This window comes from Symphodus melops (genome assembly GCF_947650265.1).
Source record: "Symphodus melops genome assembly, chromosome: 4".
Classification (NCBI taxonomy): domain Eukaryota; kingdom Metazoa; phylum Chordata; class Actinopteri; order Labriformes; family Labridae; genus Symphodus; species Symphodus melops.
The window spans coordinates 22,081,721-22,107,248 of record NC_136694.1 but is presented as its reverse complement, the minus strand read 5'-3'; the positions used below and the strand labels follow the sequence as shown (position 1 = coordinate 22,107,248).

The 25,528-nt window shown below is 40.9% G+C and overlaps 2 protein-coding genes across 3 annotated transcripts in view; both read left to right on the top strand.

The window, feature by feature from the left end:
- The window catches only part of iars1 (isoleucyl-tRNA synthetase 1), a 53,561-nt gene that overhangs the window by 8,298 nt on the left and 19,735 nt on the right, over window positions 1-25,528 (top strand). For both annotated transcript variants that reach the window (XM_079342090.1, XM_079342091.1), the window contains exons 8-18: window positions 189-276; window positions 1,636-1,696; window positions 1,916-2,011; window positions 4,394-4,516; window positions 10,098-10,189; window positions 11,706-11,804; window positions 16,771-16,897; window positions 19,208-19,281; window positions 20,720-20,914; window positions 21,715-21,801; window positions 22,450-22,533. In XM_079342090.1, the coding sequence (XP_079198216.1) occupies window positions 189-276; window positions 1,636-1,696; window positions 1,916-2,011; window positions 4,394-4,516; window positions 10,098-10,189; window positions 11,706-11,804; window positions 16,771-16,897; window positions 19,208-19,281; window positions 20,720-20,914; window positions 21,715-21,801; window positions 22,450-22,533 (1,126 nt within the window). The remainder of the gene's footprint in view (window positions 1-188; window positions 277-1,635; window positions 1,697-1,915; window positions 2,012-4,393; window positions 4,517-10,097; window positions 10,190-11,705; window positions 11,805-16,770; window positions 16,898-19,207; window positions 19,282-20,719; window positions 20,915-21,714; window positions 21,802-22,449; window positions 22,534-25,528) is intronic.
- Window positions 4,527-8,080, top strand: LOC306822870 (vimentin). Its single transcript, XM_079342137.1, has one exon. It carries the CDS (start codon window positions 5,837-5,839, stop codon window positions 6,971-6,973), a length of 1,137 nt encoding a protein of 378 aa, XP_079198263.1. The 5' UTR covers window positions 4,527-5,836; the 3' UTR covers window positions 6,974-8,080.

The following is a 25,528-nucleotide window of genomic DNA, read 5'->3' as shown; positions in this document are numbered from 1 at the left end:
TGTATCTGGTCTTAAGCGGGATGCCCTCTTGTTCTGATCAATGCTCTACCAAACAACAATACAACATTTGACAGAAGGCGCTTTAGTTTAATGCTGTGTCTACCTTTCTTCGATTTAAAAAGGCCTGGCAGCCCAGTGTAAAACTGTTACTAATCAAAGCACTGTTCTTTCCTCTCGACCTCTCTCAGATAATGCAACAGGTAAAACCTACATCATGATGGAGGCCAGGCTGGGAGCTCTGTTTAAGTCAGAGAGCGAGTACACTCTCCTGGACAAGTAAGTCGACTAGATGCTCTAACCACATGAAGAAAGCTGTTCTCAAGAAGACTTGTATGATGCCACACGTGTGAACAAAAACCTGTTAAAAGTACCACTATTCATTCTTACATTGTTCTTATAAGGCTGTTTAAAATGTTTTCATTGAACCACGCATTTAGACTGTATTACGTAAATGTAAACGGTTATTTCAGATTTTGGTTGATAAGCTAACCCTTCCTCTCGTCAGAATCTACACTTCACACTTTTAGCTTAAATAAAGGGAGCAGAAAAGTAGGATTTAAGTTTTTTTTCGTGTTGAGATTTTAGAAAGAGAAATGTCATTCTGGCCTTGATGTATTCATTAAACAGCCTTCACATCCCTCCACCTGATCAATATGAGAGTAACTCATTCTTTTAAACAAATATTTAATTTGATTTAGAATGTTTACATTAAAATATCTAAATTCCCAGATTCCCAGCCGGTCTCAACAGTTTCTATTTGTAATTGTTTTGAGTGAGAGCCCCCTGGTGGCAGAATCTACAGACTGTGCCTTTAAAAAAAAAAAAAAAAAAAAAAAAGAAAACCTTCAACACATCTTTAGTCTGCTCAATGACATTGTTTACAAACGCTGCTTTTTGTAGCCCATGTCATAGCGTTGTTATTGATGTTAGTTATGGATTTGTAACCTTTTAAACTGGCAAGAATGACGGTGTGTTGGAAAATGTTGGAACTGATGGAAGCCCTCACTCAATTGACCGTGAATTTGACTGACTCAGCTGCTTACAAAAAAAATGAACTTTGAGAAATGCGATCTTGAACTCGTTTTTAAATGTAGTAAATTCTGCATTTTCAGTTTGCACATCTGATTTGTTTATAGTTTCTAAAAGAGAAAAAAATCACAAAAATCATTCTTCATGCTCACCCTCCCTCATGTATAGAACTGTTAAAAGGATTATTGATTCTGTCTGTGTTCAGGGATGATGTAAAGTGCTTTCCCCGAGTGTTTCCTAAATAAATGTACAAGATCAACACAATAACTGTTCTTATGCTTTAGCAGGAACAGAAACATATTGTGAGTCAATGCAGAACATATTTCAAGGTCACAAAAAAAAAAAGGAGTTTATAAAATAAAGTCCTTCTGCGACCCCTCAGGGACTCGTAGAAATTGGAAAGTAGGTAGGGGGAAGGAAATAGGATTTTAAAAGTGACCTATACAATCCCAGAAAGAAATGACTCCCCTGAAGCTTCATTTTATAGCGCCTCTTTAGTCAGTTTCCTGTTTTTGGCATGAACAGAATTTCGACACATTCGTTGTCAGTCATTGTGGAAGGTTTAATGACACGTATTGAATCGAGGACTCTGTGTTGTGTTTTTAGATTTCCTGGTAAAACGCTCATAGGGAAGAAATACAAGCCTCTGTTCCCGTACTTCTCCGAGGTTAGTAGAATGTGTGTTCTTGTCCTCTCATTTTCACAGTTTTCTCTATTGTTTCCATCAACATGAAGACAGACCCGTGTCTCACTTCAATGACCTGTCCAACCACGAGTTGGCACCTTCGCTTAGTGTCACTAAATCTGTCTCTTGATCTCTCTCTTTTACTCTCGTTCTACCGCTTTCCCCCCTCCAACTCACCCCCTTCATCTAATCCTACTGTAGTGTGGGGAGCGAGGAGCGTTCCAGGTGGTGACGGACAACTACGTCAAGGAGGAGGAGGGTACAGGAGTGGTCCATCAGGCACCATACTTCGGAGCTGTAAGTGTCGTATTTTCTTTTCTTTTTTTTTTTTTTAAGAATCAGTGTTGTAACCAAACCGACTTTGTAAAATTTTAAATTTTTAAACACCATTTTGTTGCAGAAAAATATATCTATCTAAGTAACAACGATGGGAACGACAACCATTAAATCCCTGACATCGGGACAAGCAGCCATCATCTCTCATTTGAAGGAAAGGCGTGTTTATGTTTACGGCATATATTGTCTGAACAGAAGTACTCAAAGCACTTTGCATAAGGCTTAAAAAGCATTAACCCTCAATACAACACAATTAAGATTTGGTAGAATGATAATGGAGCAGTACTGATTTACAGGCATGACACAAATCTGTGACAGTCGACGATCAGCTCCAGGTACATGAGGGTATGCTCGTGGTCAGAAGTGTGGACTTATCACCTAGCAACAAGTGTCTTCAAAAAAATGGTTGATGCAAGTAATCATCGGACTGGTAATCAGGACTGTAAGACCATGAAAAGGTTCAACCTTAAAGACATGAGTACAGTGATGTAAAATGACAAGCAGAGTGCACATTAGACGTCAGTCGTTTCCTTCATTAAGCTTTGAACAGGTTTCAGTGTTCTGTGGAAGAAGACTGACATTTGTTGGTTGTTTGTCTTGATCTATAAGCAGCCCATACTGTTGATCCGACTCCCTTCTGTCACTGTCTCTTTGCCCCGCCAGCCTCTGCAGAGCTCACTGTGCCCACCCTCCTCTTTTTTTTTTTTTTTTACGTTTTTAATTAAAACATTCTTCACTTCTTTGGGTGGTTTGAAGTCAGAGGCGTTGAGAAATGTACTTTTTGAAACCGTTGCTCTCGGTAAGTTTGATTATGAAGCCCCTGCAGTCGCTCGTATGCCTCAGAGTAAAACAAGGTCACTTTCACTGAGCGGACCTGGATTCTAGAATAAAAGAAGTGCAGGGAGAAGTGTTCAGAGTGGCATGTTGTCAGACGCTTTGCTTTTTCTGATGCAACTCCATTCAATTGTTTTTACATCATGTTATTTCTGAACATGCAGAGGCGTTTAAAGAAGTGAATATATTGTTCCACACTTCCTGCAGCCCTACGTGTTCAGTGGGACTTCTGCAGGTAGAGTTAACACATGCATACATTGTCTTATATGTCTTTCCAAAAAGATATAATGCTGAATTTAACAGTGTGTTCATGACTAAACACGACAGCAAAAGAATGTATATTAATCAAGAATCTTTTTTTTTTAATGGCCAACACATTTTACCAAGACGGTTTAGGACTCACTTTGGGACACTTCCCTCAATCGTAGTTCTTTGGGATTATGGTTTTTAATAAATGTTCAATATGATTTTTTCAAAAATCCAACATTTTGAATCCTTAAAACCTTTCAGGGGTGCCATGTTCTTTTTTTTTTTTTCTTCTTCTTTTTTTTTTGTCTGATCAATACTTACAGAAGATAATGAAGAATCGGTATATTAAGCTGCAGTATCAATGAATACAAGTTACAAGGCCAGTGTTGCTGTGCTATCAGAGATATTGGGTCATTGCTAACAGGCTGCATGCTCTTGTCAAGGGCAGATGGATACCCCTGTGACTGGCTGTAGCCAGCTGTGGATACACTCACAGGGCTCTTATTTTTCTAAGCGTTCTCCTCTGCTCTCTCAGTCCCCACAGGGCCTTTAAGGAAACCTTCCCCATCAATATCTCACCTCCATTTTAAATGTACATACGAAATATTTGTATTCGCTACGCTGCCGTTATGTTGTGATCACTATCACATCGATCAGCTGGCGAACATTCTGAAACACAAACACATTTTGCTCTGAAGATTTACAGTGAGAGGAAATGTGTCGCGGACCCCACATTTTTCAAATTTGATGTTGTTATGACAAGATGTGAAATGACCCTGTGAGTCATCCATCTTGGATCGTGACAGGGTGTTTGAATACCAAATACATTTACAGCTGGACAGCACTCGGATCTTTCATGCATGGCTGCCACATACCAGCACGGCTTCTTTCAACACTGTTAAAAGTATTTAGCACAACAAAGGAATTTAATATGGAGTCATAGCATATCTGCTAACTAGTGACAGCGGCTGCTGAAATGGGTTCGATGATGACTCTTGTTTACATACATTGTCCTCAGTGTGAATAATGTCTTCCTGTATCAAGACAAAATCAAGAGAAGGTTACTTAGTGTTTAATTAATATTGCAGTCTTGATTAGTCAGATAATTGTTTTCTTGATTAATGGACAAATAAACAAGAGGACTTAGTCAATGCACAGTTTTTTTATTTTGTTGAGCTGCTACATGGTAAAATACAAATAGCATAATAGTAATCCTTTCACCCAGTTAACCCTTCAAACTGTTTGTTATTCTCTCTGTAGGATGATCACAGGGTGTGCACTGAATTCAAGATCATCCAGAGGGACCAGGCTCCTATCTGCCCTGTGGACGCCTCGGGCTGCTTCACTTCAGAGGTCACTGACTTCGTTGGACAGTATGTCAAAGTGAGTGACACATCAGACATTTCCATGTCGATTAGGTAAGCACACATTTCACGCTTCCGAGCCGCGCTCAAAGCGACTGTCATCGCGATACGCGGGTTATGTTCTTCGGCGTTATTCGTCATGTGGGTTCAGTCAGATTTGAATTAAAAGGGATTTTAGAACGATGCTATTTGGTAAGTTAAATAAGAATATGAAGTATTTTATGTACATATTAAAACAAACTTTTTTAATTTTAAATTTATTTAACAGCTTAGAAGAACTCAGGAATAGGTCGAGTCAAGTAGATCAGCAATGCCACACTATCTGCTCCTATCAGGAGGAGCCTGTGACCGCTAACGATGGCTAAGTATCTTACTCTGCACTCGGCTTGCTTCTGGTGTCAGATTCCTCTATTCGTAATTCTTCCTAAGATTTTAAATGTGTGCCGAGTTGTCTGCAGAGGACTCCTCCTCTCGGAGTGAACAGACTCGATCATTAAAACAAAACGACAGCTGAATAAAAAGATCAATAAATAGCTTGATGAGAAAAACTCCTTTCCAATGCTTTTTGGGAGACGCATGAAAGAGCGATAGGTTGGAAAAACCGGCCCTCGATTCCTAACAATTGTTTCCCAGATTTTTTTTAATGATCAATTCGGTTTTGAATGACATTTAAGCTAATTGAAAATTGGATGGCAGTAATTCAGTAAACCTGAATAACACAGTTTGGCTGTAAGGTTAAGACTCTGTACTGATATATGATATGATTGCTCTTATTGTGTATGGCACACATTGGTATTGGATGGATCTCTAAATAGGCCTTACAGCGATCGTTAGCAGGAATTATGAATTATCTTTAAACTTGAAATGAGCTTATGAAGGGTAACGTAGGGAATCAGCTTCAGAGCATTTTCACAAAGTTGTGTTACAAAGTTCGATGTTTATCAGTGCACCGGGTGCCCTTTTCCTCCCTGTCACACCAAACTTCATTACCATCTTCAGTGGGTAGTGAGTGAAAAACAACAGTCATACTTGATCTGATCACTATTTCACATCCTGGCGCAAAAGCCAGGGAGTGGACCTGACCTGCCTGATCAGTAACAGTACAGCGATAGCTAATAAAGAGCATGCAGCAACAGTTCACTGAAGGCCTGTCATAATCCACTTTTGAAATATGTTAAAACCAGGCGTGACTTTCAAGGCTGTCTGAGACATTCTTTATCGCCGCATAAAAACTCTGATGTGATCCGAGGGCGCGACAGTCGCCACTCGAGCCACTCAGAGAAAAGTCGAACGGCTGCTTCTTTGTAAAAGACAAGACCGACGTGGAGTTTTAAGCAACATGAGAGGATCGTCGTACAGCCAGAAGAGCCTGCAGGTTAGTGGCTCAAATAGCAGGGTAAGAGTTCAGAGCCAGTCGCCTTCCCGTTGCCGTGGATCGTCATATGACAGCCGTGGCCGCTCTGGCTACAAAGGCACTGCCGTCGAGTTGGGCACAGAGATCCACCAGCAACATGCCAACGAGAAAGAGGAAATGCAAGAGCTCAACGTCAAGTTTGCCGGATACATCGAGAAGGTCCAGGCACTGGAGCAGAGAAATGCTGCCCTTCAAGCCGAGCTGGCTGCACTGCAGGGCCGCTACAAGGGAGGCCCCACAGGCATCGGAGAGGAATACGAGCTCAGGTTCAAAGAGGTGCGGGAGCTGATCGAGTCCCTGACTAATGAGAAAGGAGCCGCTGATATTGAGCGGGGCTACATCGAAGAAGAGGTCGAAGTGTGGAGACTAAAGCTGGAGGAAGAGCTGGTTCTCAAAGAAGAGGCGGAGATGATCCTGAAGGAGTTTCGCCAGGATGTCGACAACGCCACACTGCAGAAGGCTGAGCTTGAGAAGCGCATCGAGCAACTGGTGGCCGAGATAGAGTTCCTCAAGAAGCTGCACGATGAAGAGGTGGCCGACATCATGAAGCAGATCGAGGACTCAAAGATCACTGCGGAGCTGGATGGCGAGCGGCCCGACCTGGCTGCTTACTTGCGCAACATGCGTGCAGAGATCGAGGCCGTTGCTGCCCGCAACGTCCAGGAAGCAGAGAAGTGGTACAAGAGCAAGTTTGACACCCTCAAAGACCACGCCGGCAAACACGAGGAGCACATGAAGACCATGAAAGATGAGATCTCGACCTTCCACAACCAAGTGACCGACCTGCAGAACCAGATCGACGGGCTGAGGGCTCGTAACGCTGCTCTGGAGCAGCAGCTGGAGGACATGGAGATGTCCCACATGGATAAGGTGGAGACACTTGAGGGTGTCATCGCTCAGCTGGAGGCCCAGCTCTGCGAAACCAAGCTGGAGATGACCAAGTATCTACAAGACTACCAGGAACTGCTGCACATTAAGCTCAAGCTGGATGCAGAGATCGCCACCTACAGGAAGCTTCTGGAAGGGGAGGAGGTGAGGCTGGGAATCGCCAAAGATGCCTGATGCTTGGACGAGGAGTCGATGAGGTCACCGGAGAAGACAAGCGGAGCGTCAGGGAGGGGAGTGATCAGCTAATTCTACCGAAGAAGACTCAAAATTCTTCCCCATCTTTCTAATTCTTTCCCTCATTTACTGTTTTCCCTCTAACGGCTGGGTATTGTTTGAAATTTTTTAAGTAACTGATTTTGCATATATGATACAGCACAGAGATAAAAACACATTCTTTTCTTGAAGACTTGAAATGAAATCAAACTCGTCTTTAAAGCCTCTGACCACTGACTAAGTACACTTTGACGAACATAAGTTGCCATCTTTATGTACTTGACAGTCCTGGATCCGTGGTGCTACACACACTTTTTGCCTGTTAATAAAAAAAAATAAAAAAAGAGGTTTGATACCCAGCCTTACTACCCCACTACTTACCTCCCCTAACCCCATTACCCTTATATCTTTGCTGTCAATGCTTGCGTCCCAATTCTTCTCAGTTCAAATTTTACATCATTTCCAGACGACCTTCTTGCTGCTGCTTCCTTCCTTTCCTAACCAGCTGTCACTGTCGATCACCTTCAGTATGTGGTTTTATCACAGCCCTCAGGTCTCCTCTGTAATTCACCTTCCCTCTCACTCCGGGCCAAACCAAGCCCACTGCCACTGCTTCTTATGATGACTTTAAAATCTCAATTCCTTTACTAAAACACACGTTTGTCCTTTAAACAACACAAATAAACACAGATGAATATCAGTATTGTGACTGGCCCACTGTTCCACTTGATTATTACAGATGTTTAGAAGAAAAAAACGAATATGACCTATAACACTAATGTTGACCGACTGTAACTTAATAAAGATTGAAGTGAGTGCATACAAAATGAGGCTTTGATTGTTTTTCTTTGACGTGGGAGTTTCTCTCTCAGCTGATTGTTTATCTCTGTACCTTCCTCTGAACTCATTTTACATTGCACTCTGTGCTCAGAAGCATTTCTTTCCGAGTTTGGTCCATGAAAACAATTATTTGAATACTTGGCATGTTGCTTTATCCTGAGAAGTCCTGAGTGTGCCACCAAGGGATAGAATTGGTGTTTGAATGCTTGAAACTTTTATTTGCCCTTGGGGAATTTGCCTTGCACTGAGAGCATAAAAACACAATTTAAAAAAAAAACATCTACAGGATAGCACATGTAAACACAGCCATTCAAAAAACACGCAAAAAACGACAACATCCAGGCATGTGTCTCAGTTTTCCAGTTCCCCGTGCTGGATAATAATTATCCCCTGTAAAAAAGAGATTTCAAAAAAGGGTCACAAATATGTGTGAGCAATGTTAAAACATGTCACGCACACCTTGTTTTTACTCCATTAGCCAGGTGGTAAAATACTCTCTCAATGATATGGAGAAGGAGATTCAAAAAGTCTTCATGTCACAGGCGTTCTTTTCATGTTTCTAATGAACCCGGGTCAGTGCATAACAACACTGACTGGGAGCTGAGAACGTTTAAATCTCCTCTCTCTACAGAGAGGTCACGACCAACAGTGTGCAACTTTGCACCGGACTGAAAATTCTTCTTTATTAGCATCATTTGAATTTCAGCTCAAAGTAGTTTCAGAGGGAGATGAAGTGTGATGAAACGCTGGGCTGATCACATATTAGATTGTTTGCCATAAACGGTGAGCTGCACTGTTATACTGTATGTATCATCACTGTGAGAGCTGATCAGGACCTTGGTGGTGGATTTGTTGTTGTGACTGAATACGTTCAATGATCGAGAGTTTTCCTACGAGGTAGAAAAAGCATGTGCATAAATCTTAATTTGAAATAAACAATACCTACTTATAAAGGTCTTTTGTTTAGGGCCGATACCAATATCGATATTAGGGAGAGGAAAAAATGTGGTACTGATATATTGGTGGATGTCATTCATAGATCTGTTTGGATCTTTAGAGATACAAATAATGGTAATTCCCCAAATCCAGTTATCAAACACTTGTGGAAAATCTGTAATACAGAAAAGATCGTTACTCAACTGGAAAGTGAACTGCACATGTACGTGGCTTAGCACTGAGTGATAATGCCTGTTGTGATCCTTACAGCACACTATGCTGGTGAAACAGAACTGTTTGTCTAAAACAATAATACACTTAATGATGTGTGAACAAATCTAGAAATGTCTGCTTTCATCTGTGATAAAGTAGCTGATTCTTGATATGCTAGTATCGGCTGATATCAATATACATCAGCCGTCCGATTAATCGGTGGAGCATGTTTTGCTTTCCTGCCATCACTGAATAAACACAGTCACCAACGCACATTTAGAGTCACCACGTTCAAGTTTTAAAGTAACATACCAAAACATTTTGTTGTTTAAAAAAAAAAAAAAAAAAACAGGCAAATGCTGGATAAAGTAATTTTACAGTATGTGACTTGTATTAAATATGGAACAATCTCATGTTATGAATATCCATACATACAAAATACATACTATATATTTAAAACCATGTCGATGAGCAATGTGGTTGTGCTTTGATTATCATGTTAGAGTTGAACATGGGGATTTAAAGGACATGTTTTAGAGTTTTTAATTCATATCTATTATGCTAAATATGTTGTGATGTCATCTAGAAGCTACTCTTCCACTGCGATGCCACATTTCTCGCAGAATTAGTATGAGGCAAGCACATCTGTTACATGATGTTGCAGATACGCATTAATACATGCAGGTATTAGTTATAGTGGAAAACATCCAATGGAGAAAAACATGATGAAGTGATCAGTACAGGCGACAGTAAACAGAGACACTAGTGAAGACGATCTTTATTAAGAGAGAAGTTATGAGAAACACTGTTTATGGTAAAAATAAAAGCCTCTGTTCAATAAAAAATCTTGTGTTGCAAATGTTCTTAGAAATTCAGCTTAACGAATGCAATAAGTATCCTCTCATTAAATTCTCCATCCTTCATTTATTTCTAGAGGAATTAATGTGAAATTCAAAGAGTCTTTCAAAAACATGAAACAAGTCGAACACTTTGTGAATAAGCAGTTTTATGTCTGAGAAACAACGTTAACGTCTAACTGTAACTTCTTCAAGCCCGATTTGTGAATCATGTCTGTTCTTTTTTTGTTTTCTATTAGGATGCTGACAAGAATATCATCAAGTGGCTGAAGGAGAAGGGGCGACTCGTCAATGCCAGCAGCTTTAAACATAGTTACCCCTTCTGCTGGAGGTGAGCAATGTCAATATCCAAAGGTTTGACTTTTTATCTTTAACTGTGGCCACAACAGATTTTTGTACTGGCATCATCTAGGACCTTCACATTGCTTCTCAACAGTGATTGGGACACGGATTACTTTTGCTAGAAAGTTGTCTCACTGCATTTCTGCTTTCATTGGTGAACCGATTAATTCACTATTTTTTTTTTCCAAGAACAATGTCAAAACTATGGAAAAGAATCGTGTCCTGGTTTTAGCAGCTGTAATAAACCTGGATTTCTGATCGAAAAAAAAAAATACTCCTATATTGGAAATCCCTCCTCTTCTTGATTTTTATTGGTCGATGATAGGCAAGTGACATTGATATGTTCCATAAAATTATACTATTTTTAATTGAGAGCACTGACACTGAAGTAATCTTTTAAAACACATTTGTACAACAGTAGATGAAATATTGTTCTTTTAAAAATGCTCTGGACGCTGCAGAGTTTAGATGTCCCTCTGTGCTCATTCCTCCCTCAGGAGCATCATCGCAAGAAATCAATCGTTTTTGTTGTCTCTGCACTAAATCAATTCACAAGGCCACTGTCAGGGTTGCGACGTAACCTCCCAAGGTCCCACGTTATCACGTTGCTTCCAACTGGCACATGAAAAGCCCCGCGCACACACACAGAAATTTAGTTTATAATTCACTGTCCTTTTTTGCAGCTGTGTGCTAGATGAACCCAATCAGAATGCAGAGATGTTCACATTGTGTTAAGAGAACACACGCCGGTAGAGATGAAGCTGTTCCCCTGAAACCACAAATAGGAGATGGAGTTAAAAGTCTAAAAAGGAAGCATGCTAACAGCTAAGGCGGTAGCATTTTGTCACAGAATGACTTTGATCGAAATGACATGCTCACAATGAAACGCAGAGTCATAATCGGTATGTTCATACCATGTTCACCAAACGTGTTTAGTATATTAGCATGCTAAAAGTAAACCCAAAGCATTGGCTAAAACTGACTGATAACCAAACATCTAAATATGACTAGCATTGCTAAAGCAGCACTCAACCTTTATTATTTTCAGTTATTCATTAAATGGGATGCTACTGGTGTGTATTTTTATATCACTGTATATATGTTTGTTTTTTTACATTCTGTCTACCTGAATGATGGGGTCCATTAAAGTATACTTTATCATATCTGATCTTATTAAAGAGGATCAGCCACAGGATAAATAACAGAAAATACACATGTAAACAGAACAACAACAATGACCCTGAAAAATCATGATTTTATTTTGTAAGTGTTATTTGTATTGTTATGAAGATGGTAAACTGATGCCACACACCACGTGTAGCACATTTATAGCTTTGGCTAACTTTCTGTCACAAGACAGGTTTTTACAAAAATTAGCTTGGCAAATTGAAACTTGGTGCCAAAATAAAATATAATTTTGATATATTCATGAACACTACTTTTCTTACTTTGCTATCATATCTCAGTATGTAGCATCCTGATGTTGTGTCTTAATGCATTTGTAGGTCTGACACACCCCTGATCTACAAAGCTGTCCCAAGCTGGTTTGTCCGAGTGGAGCACATGGTGGAGAAACTGCTGGACAACAACAGCAAATGTTACTGGTAAGCTCTTATCTGAAACTTGTGCTAACTGACAATGAATTACCCACTTTGACTTTCTTGTCCGACAGGAAGCCTAAAATAACTTCCAGACAGGAAAGATGGCGGCAGCAGTCAGGAAAAAAAATTCAATCCACTATTCTGCACAACCACATCAAGTCGTTTGTCACAGCTATTGGCCCTGTCCCTGCAGGATATCCATGTATCAGTTGGCATGTTAAAAAGACACTAGATTTAAAATGCATGTTGATGTAAAAACATGTTTTTATCCCTCATTAAATGGGGTCAAAATTCTCATCAAAGCATTTTATTATGATGCACGGAGGACATTAGCATGATGCTAATTGCACGGGCCCAACGTGGCTAAAATGTAAGCATCAGCATGATGGCTTTGCTAAGTGGTATTACCCCTGGTGCTCCCAGGTGCTCTTTTCTGAGCCACAGTAGCTGCCTCTGGTAATGGGACTGTCAGACTGAGATGAATGACCAGCCGCTAGGAAGGTGAAGACGCACACACACATGTTCAGAGAGACCTGCAGGAACACACACACACCACTAGTGTACTACTTATCTGAGGAGTACTGTTACTGCGTGACATAAGGTATGGTAGTGTCATCATGTTTGTTATTTTAAAAGTAGGCTTCCTAATAGTTTGTCTGCTTTTTTTTTTAATTTTTATTTTACCATTTATGAACCCAATAGTTGGTCTATTAAATTGGAAATTTACCAAAAAGACAAACACAATGAATAGTTTCACCCGAATGGAAAGAAGTGGAAGCTGTTTGTAGTCGTGGTTAACAGTTAATTTGAAAACATCTTTCCCACTGTTGTTTTAAATCTATTCATTTACCAGTCAAACCATTGTATGTATAAAAAAACGGATTCAGTAAATCCATCCTCTTTTCAATGATTATTTCAGCTGCTACACTTGAAGAAATGACGCATATACACTCATATTTTACCCCTGTGCTGAGTGCCGAGGGTGTTGATCTTATGCAGCTCTCTAATTAGGCTTATTCTCCAACCCTAATTATTTGATTTTTTTTCCTTTCTTTTTTTTAAAGGAGATTTTTTTCTCTTTTTGATTAGACTCCACTTTCATACTCGAGTTCCAGTCTCTGGGAGATTGTCTGTCTGCCATTGAGGGTTGCCAGCTCATCAGCAGCTTTAAAAAAAAAAGAAGAAAGAAAAAAAAAAACATAAATCCTTGCAGAGTTCTGTACCTCTATATAGAAGTTCATGTTAGTTGATGAGAGACTTAAGAGAATCCTTCAGAAAGCAAAGTGCTAGTTACCATATTCTCAAAGTGATTTGCTCATTTTATCTCGCTTCGCTCACAGGGTGCAGTGGGTAGACTGAGGCTAAGTATCTATTGAGAGAGTTCAGACTGATTCCTCCAGATATCTGTCTGCTTGAATAAATTAAGGACCAAATTAATGTGTGTTCTCCAGGGGAGTGGGTCTCTTTTTTTAATCTCAATGTGCAGGACGCTTGGCACGGGTGCATGAAGTCTCTTGATATTAAGTGCAAAATAAAATGTGGGATTGATGGACTGGTCCTGAAAAGAGTTGGATGAGCCAAGAATCAGACACGTTCTCCTTCATTCGACTTTTTTCCTCAGTATTTGACGCTGCTGGTCTTCAGCTGCTTACAGATTGCTATTCTGTGACAGTGTCATAACAAATTTCTGCTGTATCTGTGCCCTTGTACGAAAACATTAGCGACATTGCACAATTGTGAGAAGGACAGTGAGTGAACACACAATGGGAGCTTCACATATACAAACACGTGCACACACACACACACTCGGTGCCACACAGCCTCAATCTTTCTCCATCGTCTCTGTTGCAACTTCAGTTAGCAGAACGACTTTGACCCACCATTCTACCTCTGTGTGCTGTACATGAGACGTATCAGGGGTGCAAGTATTCCGCCTTGAACTGGAAGTGTGGAAGAGCCGGTCGTGTTCAGGTATTTGGAGGAAAAAGAAGCCTTCTAATTTCAAACCTAAAGGAAGTGTTCCTAGAATATGCACTTGGTGGCTGTTTCCATGATGGAGCTTAAAGACTTGAGGATGAAGCTGTGAATGCAACACTTACTCAACAGTTGATGATCCATGGTAACAGAAAGGAGGACTATTGGCCCTGTGTTTTAGGCCCCGTTTCCACACAGCAGTCCGGTATGGATGAGTACAGTTTGGTACGGTTTTGGTTCGATTAAGACTGATACCGTTTGTGTTTCCATAGCCACCCGTGCCCTATTTGGTAGGTGGCTAGTTAGCCGGAGGATGATAGCCTCTATGTAATAGCACCATATGATAGCAGCTAACAGCAAACAGCTAGCTAATAAATTCCACAAAGGAGAAAAATGTGACACAAACAAAACCAACAAGGGAAGACATCAATCCATCTACTCTGTCACTGACATGATTTGACAAGCGGTTTTGACAAGCTAGCACGTACTCGTAGCTTAAGAGCACTGACGAACATGATTAGAGGCTGTAAGGAGGACTAGTGAGAGAGTACCCGGCGTGATGACATTTAATGTCTCCGACAACCAGTGTAGTCGCAGTTAGCCACTTGTTAGCAACCGCTGTTTTAAGTATGTGCAAAAACTTTAAAATTTACAAGAGTGGTTCTTTGCTAACGTAGTTTATCTCGTCTAACAAAGCGTCAACATCTCTTAAGCTTGTGTTAACCACAGACCTTATTTCAGACTTCTAAACACAATCCCATTCAAAATCCCCATTGACTTTTAGAGTTAGGAACCCATGGCGCTAAAATGCTAACTTACTTCCAGGTTTTAGGACTCATTCCTGTGCCAGTCTATAGACAACCTAAGTCCTATTTCTCCATACTCATAGATGCAGCTTTTTGAAGTAGGCTTATTGGTCAGCATTTGTGGCTAACACGTCAGTAGCTGAACACAGTATATCAACCAGCCACATGAACACTGTGTCAGTGCTTGGTTACATTTCCTGCACCATGATCTGTTATTCACTGTTTCATGATGGATTCAGTAAATGCCAGATTGCCTGGTTCGTTGTCCTTCAACACTGATTCTCATTTTCACTCCTATTTTTACCGCCTTCCCATCGCCTGTACCTTTTTTTTTTTTTTTTTCATGATGCACATGCTCAGTAGGTCCCCTTTCTTTCCTGACCACAACCTCTGTCCCTCTGTCTCCCTCTTGCATCCATCCCCATGTGTCTCTGACTTTTAATAGAAGCGTGTACATATTAAATGGCTCCACGGTGCCTCTCGAGCACAAGACAGCACACTTTAAAGTCTACATTTAGCAGGAAGCATGAGAAGGAGGGTGACTGTGGAGAAGTGTTCGTGGGGGGTGGATGAAAAGCGAAAAAAAAAAAAAAATCATTAAATTGATATATTAGGGGCCTAAATAGAAATGCCTTCTACAAATGGGAATTGATGAACTCGTTGCTAAGCGCGTGGATCCTGAAGACGATTTATACCCCCTTCCTGCTCTGTTCTCCTGAGCAACACAGCCAGACGAAGTAAGAGGGGAGGGGGGGGGAAAATGAGAGGAAGAGGAAGTGATTGTGAGATAGTGGATTAGAGCTAGAAATCAGCAAACTAAAGAAGGAGGGTAGAAAAGGAGACACTCAGGAGGAATATGCCTTGAAGGGGACGGTAACCTTTGCAGTTGAGCTACATAAAAGGAAAGATGAACTTTGTTTTAAGGGCTAAATGAAAAAGAAGAGGAAAAGAAGCCAGCTTCATTAATGAATGAATTGAATAAACAATATGATAATAATGGTTGCTCTTGTTGTGGAAAAATGTATGCACATTAAATCAATATGGTATATGCACACAAGATTGTTAATCCTCATGAAAAGGCCTCAGAAGGAATTATAGCATTTTAATTTATTTCTTGTTGCTGGTGGCGAGTGTGTGAGCAGAGACATTATATTCTCATTGATCTGCTCCTGTACCTGCGTACAAAGTGCTCTGATAAAAATCTCAGCTTGATTTTTTTTTTTTTTAACAGTCAAACAAATCACTCACTGTGCACAAATCACTCACTGTGCACCTGTCTGATAAAAAAAAAATGTAAACAGAATTTGTTTCAGTAGCATGTTGCTGTGAATCCACACCTCCCCTGTGGCACCAGTGATTGACGTTAAAAAGGACGATAATAAAATATTCCATCGGGTCACCCATGGTGTGGTTTGCTTTTGTAGGTCATATTGTGGCGTCATTGCTTATTTCAGTCTGTTTCATAACCAGGCAAAAAGGCCTCCCAGAATCTTTTCAGATTTTCTCTCTTGCATGCCACAGGCGCTAGTTTGCATAATGTGACACCTCATAACTAAAAGAGGGTTTTTGTTTTTTTTCAAGGGAGTGCTTCAGCAAACATGGTCACGTTTCCGTGCTTGCAGTGTCACGACAGTTTTGTAGCTCATAATGTGTCGATTTGTAAACATTAAAACACTACCACTTGTTTCATAATCGTGAATGAAAGACTTAAAAAATGGGGTTTATTGTTGCCTTTTTTGTTCCTTTTTAATATTTGTTTTAATAAAGCTACTTGAGACTTTTTGGTGTGCTGGATGCGGATGTGTTGAAGGGGCGGTATAAATAAGGTAGAGTTAGGTGTCTATTTGAGGTCAAACTTAAATGTATCAATGAAAACTGTCAATCTATCATTTTTATAATGTGCTTTCAGGCCAAGGTTACATAGATATAATACATTTTCAAAGAAAATCTGTGCTCAAAGAACTCAGTGGTTATAATAATATAGTAACGTGTATATTATGTTAGAATACGTATTGGAAAACTTTATATAACAAGGTGAACCTTGTATAAAATTTTAAATTTTAAATGTCTCGTTAAAATAAGTTTAAACGAGGGTATTGTTTAATGTCGTGTTGTTAATGTAATGTTTTAATCCAGTATTGACGTGCTGGCTGAATCCATTTTTTTTTTTATCATCTCTGTCTCTCTAGGGTGCCAGACTTTGTGCGGGAGAAACGTTTCGGTAACTGGCTGAGAGACGCACGAGACTGGGCGATCTCGAGGAACCGTTACTGGGGCACGCCGATCCCGCTGTGGGTCAGCGACGACTTCGAGGAGGTCAGGAAAACACGGCACACATCAAGCGCTCTCTTGTTATGCTTTAATAGAGAAGTGAATGCTTTGAATGTGTCTTTGTACTCTGCAGAGATTACACAATTTGTCTGTGTCATGACCAAATACCAAGACACTTACTCTTTTCTCAGCGCAGGCAGCCCTCACAAATCAATCTGAGCTGAGCATGAGAGGGCATAATTGAAAAGTTGAACTCTCCATAACTCTCACTTTTATTTACCATAGAAATGAGTTTAGGAAAACGCGGCCTGGAAGGTTAGTGTGCTGCGAGGGTGCAGAATATCAGCTCTAAATTGGCAGGCTGAAGTTTCTTCTCGTTGACCCCTGTTTGACACTCTCATAATTTAGCATATCTGGCCCTTCTTTTGTGTGCGTGTGGAGGCTTGAGTAGGACTTTCCTGGCATGGCAAAGCAATGTGACCACAGTGTCAAACGAGAGCATTGCGTGACTCCTCATGGTAGTCAAAGCCCCCCCCCCCCCCCCCCCAAGCACCATTATCAAGTGCATTTGCGAACTCTACACATGAATGATTCATTAATGTAAACAGCAAATAAACACAAACCCAAAATGTGTTTGGCTTCTCCTTATGCCAGTTAAGGCGACTTCAAAGGTCCTCGAGACAAACGGTGATCCGAGGGGTAAAAGGGAAAGCAAGGCCCCGGAAAATGAGGATAAAGATGAGAAGGGGCAGAATAAATGAGCTTGTGAGGAAAAAGAGAGAGACATCAGAAGGGGATAAATACGAGGGATGAAAAATAAACTTGAGTAAATGTTTGTGAGGCTGTTGATGTTCATTTCCAAACCCAGCAGCCGAATATGTGAAGTGGACTGAGCTGAATAGAGATGTCAGAATTAGGTTGTTTTAAGCGTTTTGAAAAATGAAGCGTTGGCTGAAAAGAGGGACAGCCAGCGACCTGCTTGCTGCAAATAGCGTCATGACTGTTTCCAGAGCGCTCGCTCTCCCTGGTGCTTCCCTCACACACCCCTCGGAGACGATTTCTACACACCCACACACACCTAAAAGCAGCACGAGTGTGTGCGTTCGTATCTCTGTGGTAGTATAATTTCTATTTTTCTGCATCTTTTCTTTTGTTCTCCTTCCATCTGTGCTAATGTTTTTGGTGGGTTTTCTTTGACTTCCTCCTTCTTTCGTACGTGACGTTAGTGCATCAGACTCTTATCTGGGCCATGTTACCTGGTGCTGTGGTAAAACTAGAGCAGAGCCTACAGGTTAAATCTCCCCGCGGAGACCATTAACATACTTCATCATACTTTCTAAGGTGGAAGTTATTCAGGAAGTGGGCCTAGTTTGAAGTTGCGTGTTTTGGTATAATTAGATGCAAAACGACAGGAATAATCCCTGAACGAGGAGGCCTGGCACTGATTGTACTTCACAAGCTTTTGACACTTAAGATCAAATTTAATTGAAGTGTGACTGGCTTCAGTTTGTTCGGCTTTGCAGACAAAAGGCTGACATTTGTGTCTTCCATGAACGAGGCTCAATCACAATGTTTCCCCAGACTTTAAACAAAACAAAGCTTTTTGGAGTCGAGCTTCAATCGGCAGCCAGTGACGTTAGCTTAGCATTCGCAACAGCCTTGACTGGCTAGACAACAAATGGAAACAAAATCCACCTACAATGTATTTCTAATAACTTTAAATTCAGTTGATGATCTGTGAGGTAACCTTCAGTACACTTACAATAATTCTCATCATGATTATTAATAGTTTAGTTTGTCCACGTCACTGTAAAAAGCACTTTACCGTATTATACACAAAAACCCATCCATCTGTGCTGTAAAGACTGAATGATATTTCAAAACCAGCAACCTCGATCCAGTGAGCTAAGTAGATCTTTTTTCATTCTTAAATAAAGCAAAAATTGAGTGAAAAGGTTGAATTTGACGTCTCCAAACTGTTTTGTTTGGACAGTTGCTAAAAAAAAGATAGCAGATACCAATCGATGCAATAACTTGATTTTCCTCTTGGGGAAATTTAGCTTGGACTCGAGTGCTGCCCCCAAATTATTATCAATAAATAGAAAGAATAAAACACACGCATGTAAACAGAAAAGTACACATACTAATGTAAACCCCAAACCATCAATGGTGCGCGTAAACCGTATTGCACAAGATCGGTCCCGAGTTTTTAAAAGCTAGGATGAGCTAATGTTAATTTTTACTCAATGATTAAGCATTAACTTCATTCTGCTTAGTTATAGACAGTTTGTCTGAATAGTTTGTTTTCGTGAGTTTACTGTGTGTTAATGTGTCTCTGCGTGTTTGTCCCTTCAGGTGGTGTGTGTCGGCTCCATAGCTGAACTTGAGGAGCTGACCGGAGTCAAAGTAACTGATCTGCATCGGGAGAGGTGAGTCACTGAGCCGGCATCGAGGCTGCCAGCCAACAAACCTGAACGTGAACTCTGCTGTGATCGTGTGCTTACCCCTCACACCCTCTGTGACCCGCCTGCCTGGGGCCACGCTGATGTTCAATCTTCCACTCTCCATCATCTCTTTCACTTCAATCTTGTAAATGGTGTCGGCCATCTTTAAAGTTTAGGGTTGTACCTCTGCAGATCCTTTTACTGTTTGGAAGATCATGAGAATCCCATGATGCATGCTTTATTGATCATGAGGAAGATTTATATATATATATACAGTATATATATATATATACACACATATATATATATATATATATATTATGTGTGTCATCTGTAGCAGTAAACACCAAAAACTCAATCAAGCCTCTCTACCCAATGCATGCACAAGCCCACAAAGCATGAGCTGAAATCAGCTTCTGGATCAATGCCGCTAGTGCATGTCAGTGAGGGGGCGTGGCTTTAGAGGGAGCGCAGGGGGGAGGAGGTGAGTGGAGTAGAGAGAATGGATGGGGAGGATGCTACATTCAAAATCATTCTAGTTTTAAAAAATGACCAACCCTGCCTTTCAGTGATTGACTGTGAAAAATCAGGCGCAAAACCTCATTTTGATTTCTCCTTAATAGACCAACTGTTATCAGGTTGTATAATTAGGAGTGAGATCCATGGCTGCTTGAGATAACCACTTTCACTGTATAATGCAAAGGGAAACATTTAGCAAAATCGTATGCACAACACACTGCAACGATCACATATTACAAACAACTACTCCGAATGTGCTCAGCAGTGCACTCCTCCATAAAGCCAGAAGTAGAGCTCTTAGGAGCAGCAGAGTTCGGCAGCAGCTTTAGAGGCTGTGAACAGATTATTAAAGGTGTATTCTGTATTTTAAAAGGTGCTCATAACTGTATAAAAGTGAAGCAGGGAGGGAAAATGCAGTAAATTTCCCCTGAACAACTTTATGTGGATTTATAACCTCCTGCAGTTGGTTGTTTACATGTTCCTTCATTTCTTTGGGCAGAATAGTGCGGAGGAAACATTAAGGATTTATTAGAGATTTAGTAGGCACCACACACAGACTGACAGTTTGTAACTACTACATAATGCAGGCTCATTTTCTCTGCGATAACAAAATCAAGGGCTGAATCTACGTGGGTATATGAAGTAAATTAATCTTTATATCCTTGAAGCATAAAGCAATAACTGACCTTATTGTAGCGGGCTTCAGCACGACATGAGCTCTGCTGTTCTTTTCTTAAACCTCATTCCCAGTGCTGAAATATTATAAAACCGCTGTTTGGTATAGCTGCCCAAAAGCATCAAAACATTAATAAAACTAAAATATAGCAGAAGTATTATTGCTGCCATTTTTTTTCAACTCTTGTTCCCTCTTCTCTTTCTTTTTGTTAACTTTTTCTCCACCCAGCATCGACCATCTGACCATCCCGTCACGGTGTGGTAAAGGCACGCTGCGGAGGATCACGGAGGTGTTCGACTGCTGGTTCGAGAGCGGCAGCATGCCTTACGCCCAAGCCCACTACCCCTTCGAAAACAGGAAGGAGTTTGAGGACACATTCCCCGCAGACTTCATCGCTGAAGGCATCGACCAGACGAGAGGATGGTGAGCTATGAATGAATGATGGAAGGATGAAGGGAAACGCCACCAAAAACCCCCCCAAAAACCCCCTGTTCTGTTGAGTTTGAATGACGAGAGCGGAGCATGACTGGGCTCACGGACAATCAACGCTTCAAATCAGCGTGTGCTTATGTACAGTATGTTTGTATTTCTACATCCTTCATGGAGAATTGATTGATTGAGTTGATAACTCTGAATTTCTCGGTCCGTCTTGGTACCATAGACTGTTAAAAAAGATGAACGACATGGCAGCTGTCTAAAAGTGAAGCCAAAACAAAAACATTTGCCCCTACTGTCCGGCTGGATTTTAAGAAATAAGCTCCGCCTCCTTGATATACTAGCTGGATCAATTTATACAATTGAAGTGCTTATCAAATACATTTTTCTCAAACATGTTTTCTGTCATTTAAGTTTTTTTTTCTTTCTGATTCATGCCCGAGTGTTTTCTAAATGTGGTTTGAATGTGTTATTTGTTGCTTTAAAAAGGGGTGTAACACTCTGAATGACGGTGTGCACTTGCACTTTCCACTTTTAACTGTGGGTGTCAACTTCAAACTGGCACAAGAAAGCTGTTCCGCTGTGGACTGTATCCACCTGAGGGATCTTAGCTGTGATGTCACATGCTGTGGTTAAATGTGTGTTTTGGTTTGGTGGAGGGGGGGGGGCTATCTACAGTGCCACTCTGGCTCCAATAGTCACCAACATGGCATTGTGGGATATTTAGTTGTTTTTGAATAACAGAAGGAGTCTTACCTTGTCTTCTGTCCTTTCGTGTCATGTTTCAGGTTCTACACCTTGCTCGTGCTCTCCACAGCTCTCTTCGGTAAACCACCATTCAAGAACGTCATCGTTAATGGACTTGTCCTGGCTAGGTAAGAACAATAACTTATCAAGTCTTTCTTATGTCTTTCATTTCCAAATAAACTAAAAAGAACTGTCTTTTATTTAAGGCCAACCACATTTCATCAAATACTTTTCTATCCCCCCTTTTGGCCATGTAGCTTCCGAATATTGGTTTCACTACACAAGCAGTACCGAACAGCAGGATCGATTCGTGCTATTGCTTTTGACTGCAAGAAAAAATAGGATATTGCAAATCTTAGTCTGTCAGTCAATTTCAAACGTCTTCCTATTTTCAGTGGACATCATTTCCTGTTTGTATCTATTTACAGTATCTAGATTTAGCCCCCCCCCCCCACCACACACACACACATTTTTATATTCTGTTTAGCTCCTTCCCTCACCTCACTGCTTCTAATGATCTGTGTACTATATGCACTGTAACATTTAGCTGTCAGAGCTGCTCTACAATCCTGTGACTTGTCCTCAGCCCCCTGGGTCTACATGCAGCTCTGTGCTCACAGGCCTACTGACCTGGAAGGACTCGACTAATTTGAATACCAACGTGCATTGCTTCAAACATGCACTTTAGTATATGTGTGTGTGTGTGTGTGTGTGTGTGTGTGTGTGTGCGTGTGTGTGTGTGTGCATTAATGCCTCTGGCTGTCTCACTCCTGCAGCGATGGACAGAAGATGAGCAAGCGCAAGAAGAACTACCCGGACCCAGGAATCATTGTGCAGAACTATGGAGCTGATGCCCTCAGGTCAGCTCTGTGCTTGAATGTGAACCTGTGTGTGCGTGCATGCATTCGTACGTGCGTGTTTCCGTAGCATGCTTGTGTGCCGGTGGCTTGGATCGGTGTGGTAATCTACCTTATGTTATTAGCAGGACGTCGTTTTTAAAAGGTTTGAATCACTATCCATGCTTAACCAGGCAGCTTCTTTGTCCTACATACAGTGTACACACAGTCACGCATACTGTACACACACATGCATTCACACGTTTTCTCCTCTTACATTCACTGCTTTGCCCTGAGCAGTGGCAGTGCCATGGCCATATGGTCTAATGAATAAAGCACCATGCAGTTCCTCCATATGCTCACAATATAGACTGATGAAGAAAGAACTGCTGAGATAGATAAAGAAAGGCGAAGGCCTTTATCGAGCATGGAACGCGCCTCTTTTGTGCATTAAAAGTTGACTCTATTAAAGCTCTGCGCTCCTTCACTTCTTTGAGCCCTTTACTTTCACACTGAGTGACGTAACCACCCTCTGACATCACGTTGGCTCATTTTAGGGTGGCAGAAACTATTTGACTAGCTGATGGATCGGTGTGTTGTGCATTTTGTTGAGGGGGGGGAAAAAAAGTATTTTAAGAGTTTCTCATATTAGAAACACTGATGGCCTGTTGCATGACGTTGCATCATGTTAGCTTGCTTCTAAAATCATCATCCAAACCTTTTTAAAAGCAGCCTGCTCTGTATTCTGTTGCCTGCCACAGGCTATTAAAGCATCAGATTTCCTGTCTCCGTCATGTCAACAGTGATTGTGTTTGGATTTGATAAAGAAAAAAAAAAAAAGAATTTGCACTGAATGTAATTTACACTGATAAGCTGTTGGTTTGTCCAGAAATGTTGCAAAACATAATCAAAGCAGACATATAGCTGGTTTTGAAAATCCGCATCCAATCCAAACACATTTGACATCTGCAAAGCCTTTTATTAGGACAGCCAGCTTCCCTTTAGTTGAGTCAGATAAATGTCCTGTTGTATTATTAAGTATTAATGGACACTCAGTTGTCTCCATATTTAGCTTAAAACTCTGAGCATATTTGTTAAAGTTAAAACATTAGACTGATGTTGGTTGGTAGAGTTTTTTTCAGTGCTCTAAACATTTTCATTGAGTACCGTAAATTCCGGACTATAAGCCGCTACTTTTTTCTCACACTTCGAGCACTGCGGCTTCTACTCCGGTGCGGCTAATGCATGGATTTTTTATGGGGGACAATGAGCTTCTGCCGCAAAAACATTTGACTTCGTCACGTCGGATCTTAATATCAGTCATTTTGCGCTTCATGCTCGCACCCTCATGATGGAAAACACACGGAGAAATGCATATGATGCAGCTTTCAAGTTAAAGGCGATCGACCTGGCTGTCAAAGAAGCTAACAGAGCTGCTGCACGTTAAGATGACACTGACAGCGACAACAGAGACTGAGGAAGTGAGTAATGAAGTCATTCTGAGGCAGTGAATGGATGGACTTTTTCTTGTGAAATATATTACGGTCATCTTTTTCTTCAGCCGTGTTACAGACACCGTCGGCTAGGCTTCGTATTGTAACGGTTCATGTTGTAAAGTCAGTAGTTGATAATGTGTTCATAATTCCGATTATGTGGAGAGTCAGTGAATGCACCAGCGAGAACGTGTTGAGTGGCTGTATGAGAGAACGCTGGGGGAGAGAGTTGGATTGTTACGGCAAGTTATGTGTGTTGTTCTCTGCTGTAAACGGCGTGGTCACGGCCGACAGTGATCGGGTTATTAAGTTATTATTTGAACGCTCTCGTCGTCCTTTAACGTTCGTACGGACGCTACAGTATTTGCGGATGTTACCGGTAGCCTACGTCTGTGTAAATAGCTCTTGTTATAGCGTGGACACCTGCGGCTTATAATCAAGTGCGGCTTATATATGTACAAATACATTTATTTACTTATTTTTAGCCGGTGCGGCTTATATCCAGGTGCGCTCAATAGTACGGAATTTACGGTAGTTAAATCTGATCAAAGTCCCGATACGCTGCAGTGTGTAGCAGCCCGACTCTGACATGTCTCCATTAATGCATGTCCTCAGGTCCTGTTTGAGATGCAGGCCGGTGTGCGTGACAAGCATGTCTCTATAATAACATTGTGTAAAATCCTAATTAATTACTAAAGTGTATAAAATTGGAAATAAATCGGACTTGGTCTCGAGACCACTTTTTGAAGGTCTCAGAATCTGAAGCATTTTTACTCATCTCGGTTTCAGACTGGGCGGACTAGCACTGATCATCATTACTTTGATTCAAAGTAAAACAGCCTTTTCTAAAAGAACCAATTACTTTCTGCCTAAGCCGCACGTGGACAAGTGTTGCAAATTAGCACATGTGCTAAAACACTCAAATCAATGCATCTGGTTTGTCCAGTGTAATTGTTACGTCCACATCAAATAAACTTTTATTAAAATATTCATTCATTCATAACACCACCGTCTCTGTGTTATGGTCTGAGTGATTGACTTCATACTAGATGATGGATGATTTGTCAGTAATATTCATGGTCTTGGTTTTGTCTCGGTCTCGCCCTGCCTCGGTTTTTGTCCTGACTCGGTCTTTAATTGTTGTTTTGGTCTCGGAGCGTTCCGGTCTCGAGACTACAACACTGACGTCATACAAACGTGTTAATTTGACTGTTAACTGGACACACTGCACAAATGATCGATATTCAGAAATATGAGGCGCTGCACCTTTCTTTTCAGCTTCGGTTACACAAAGCCTTCTTCGTGAATTTGTATCACTTCACTCTAAACAAGCCGACCGGGTGTAAAGCATTCCCACAACACTGTTGTTTTGGTTCCCTCTTACTTTCCTATTTCCCGCATTTAATATTATTTTGGTGACTGTGCAACTGGGGCATCCCCGCTAAGTTCTGCAAAGTTTATTCTCCCTGCTCTTTTGTTTTTGAGTCTATCAGTCCTCAACAACACTGACACATCCTTCATTTGAC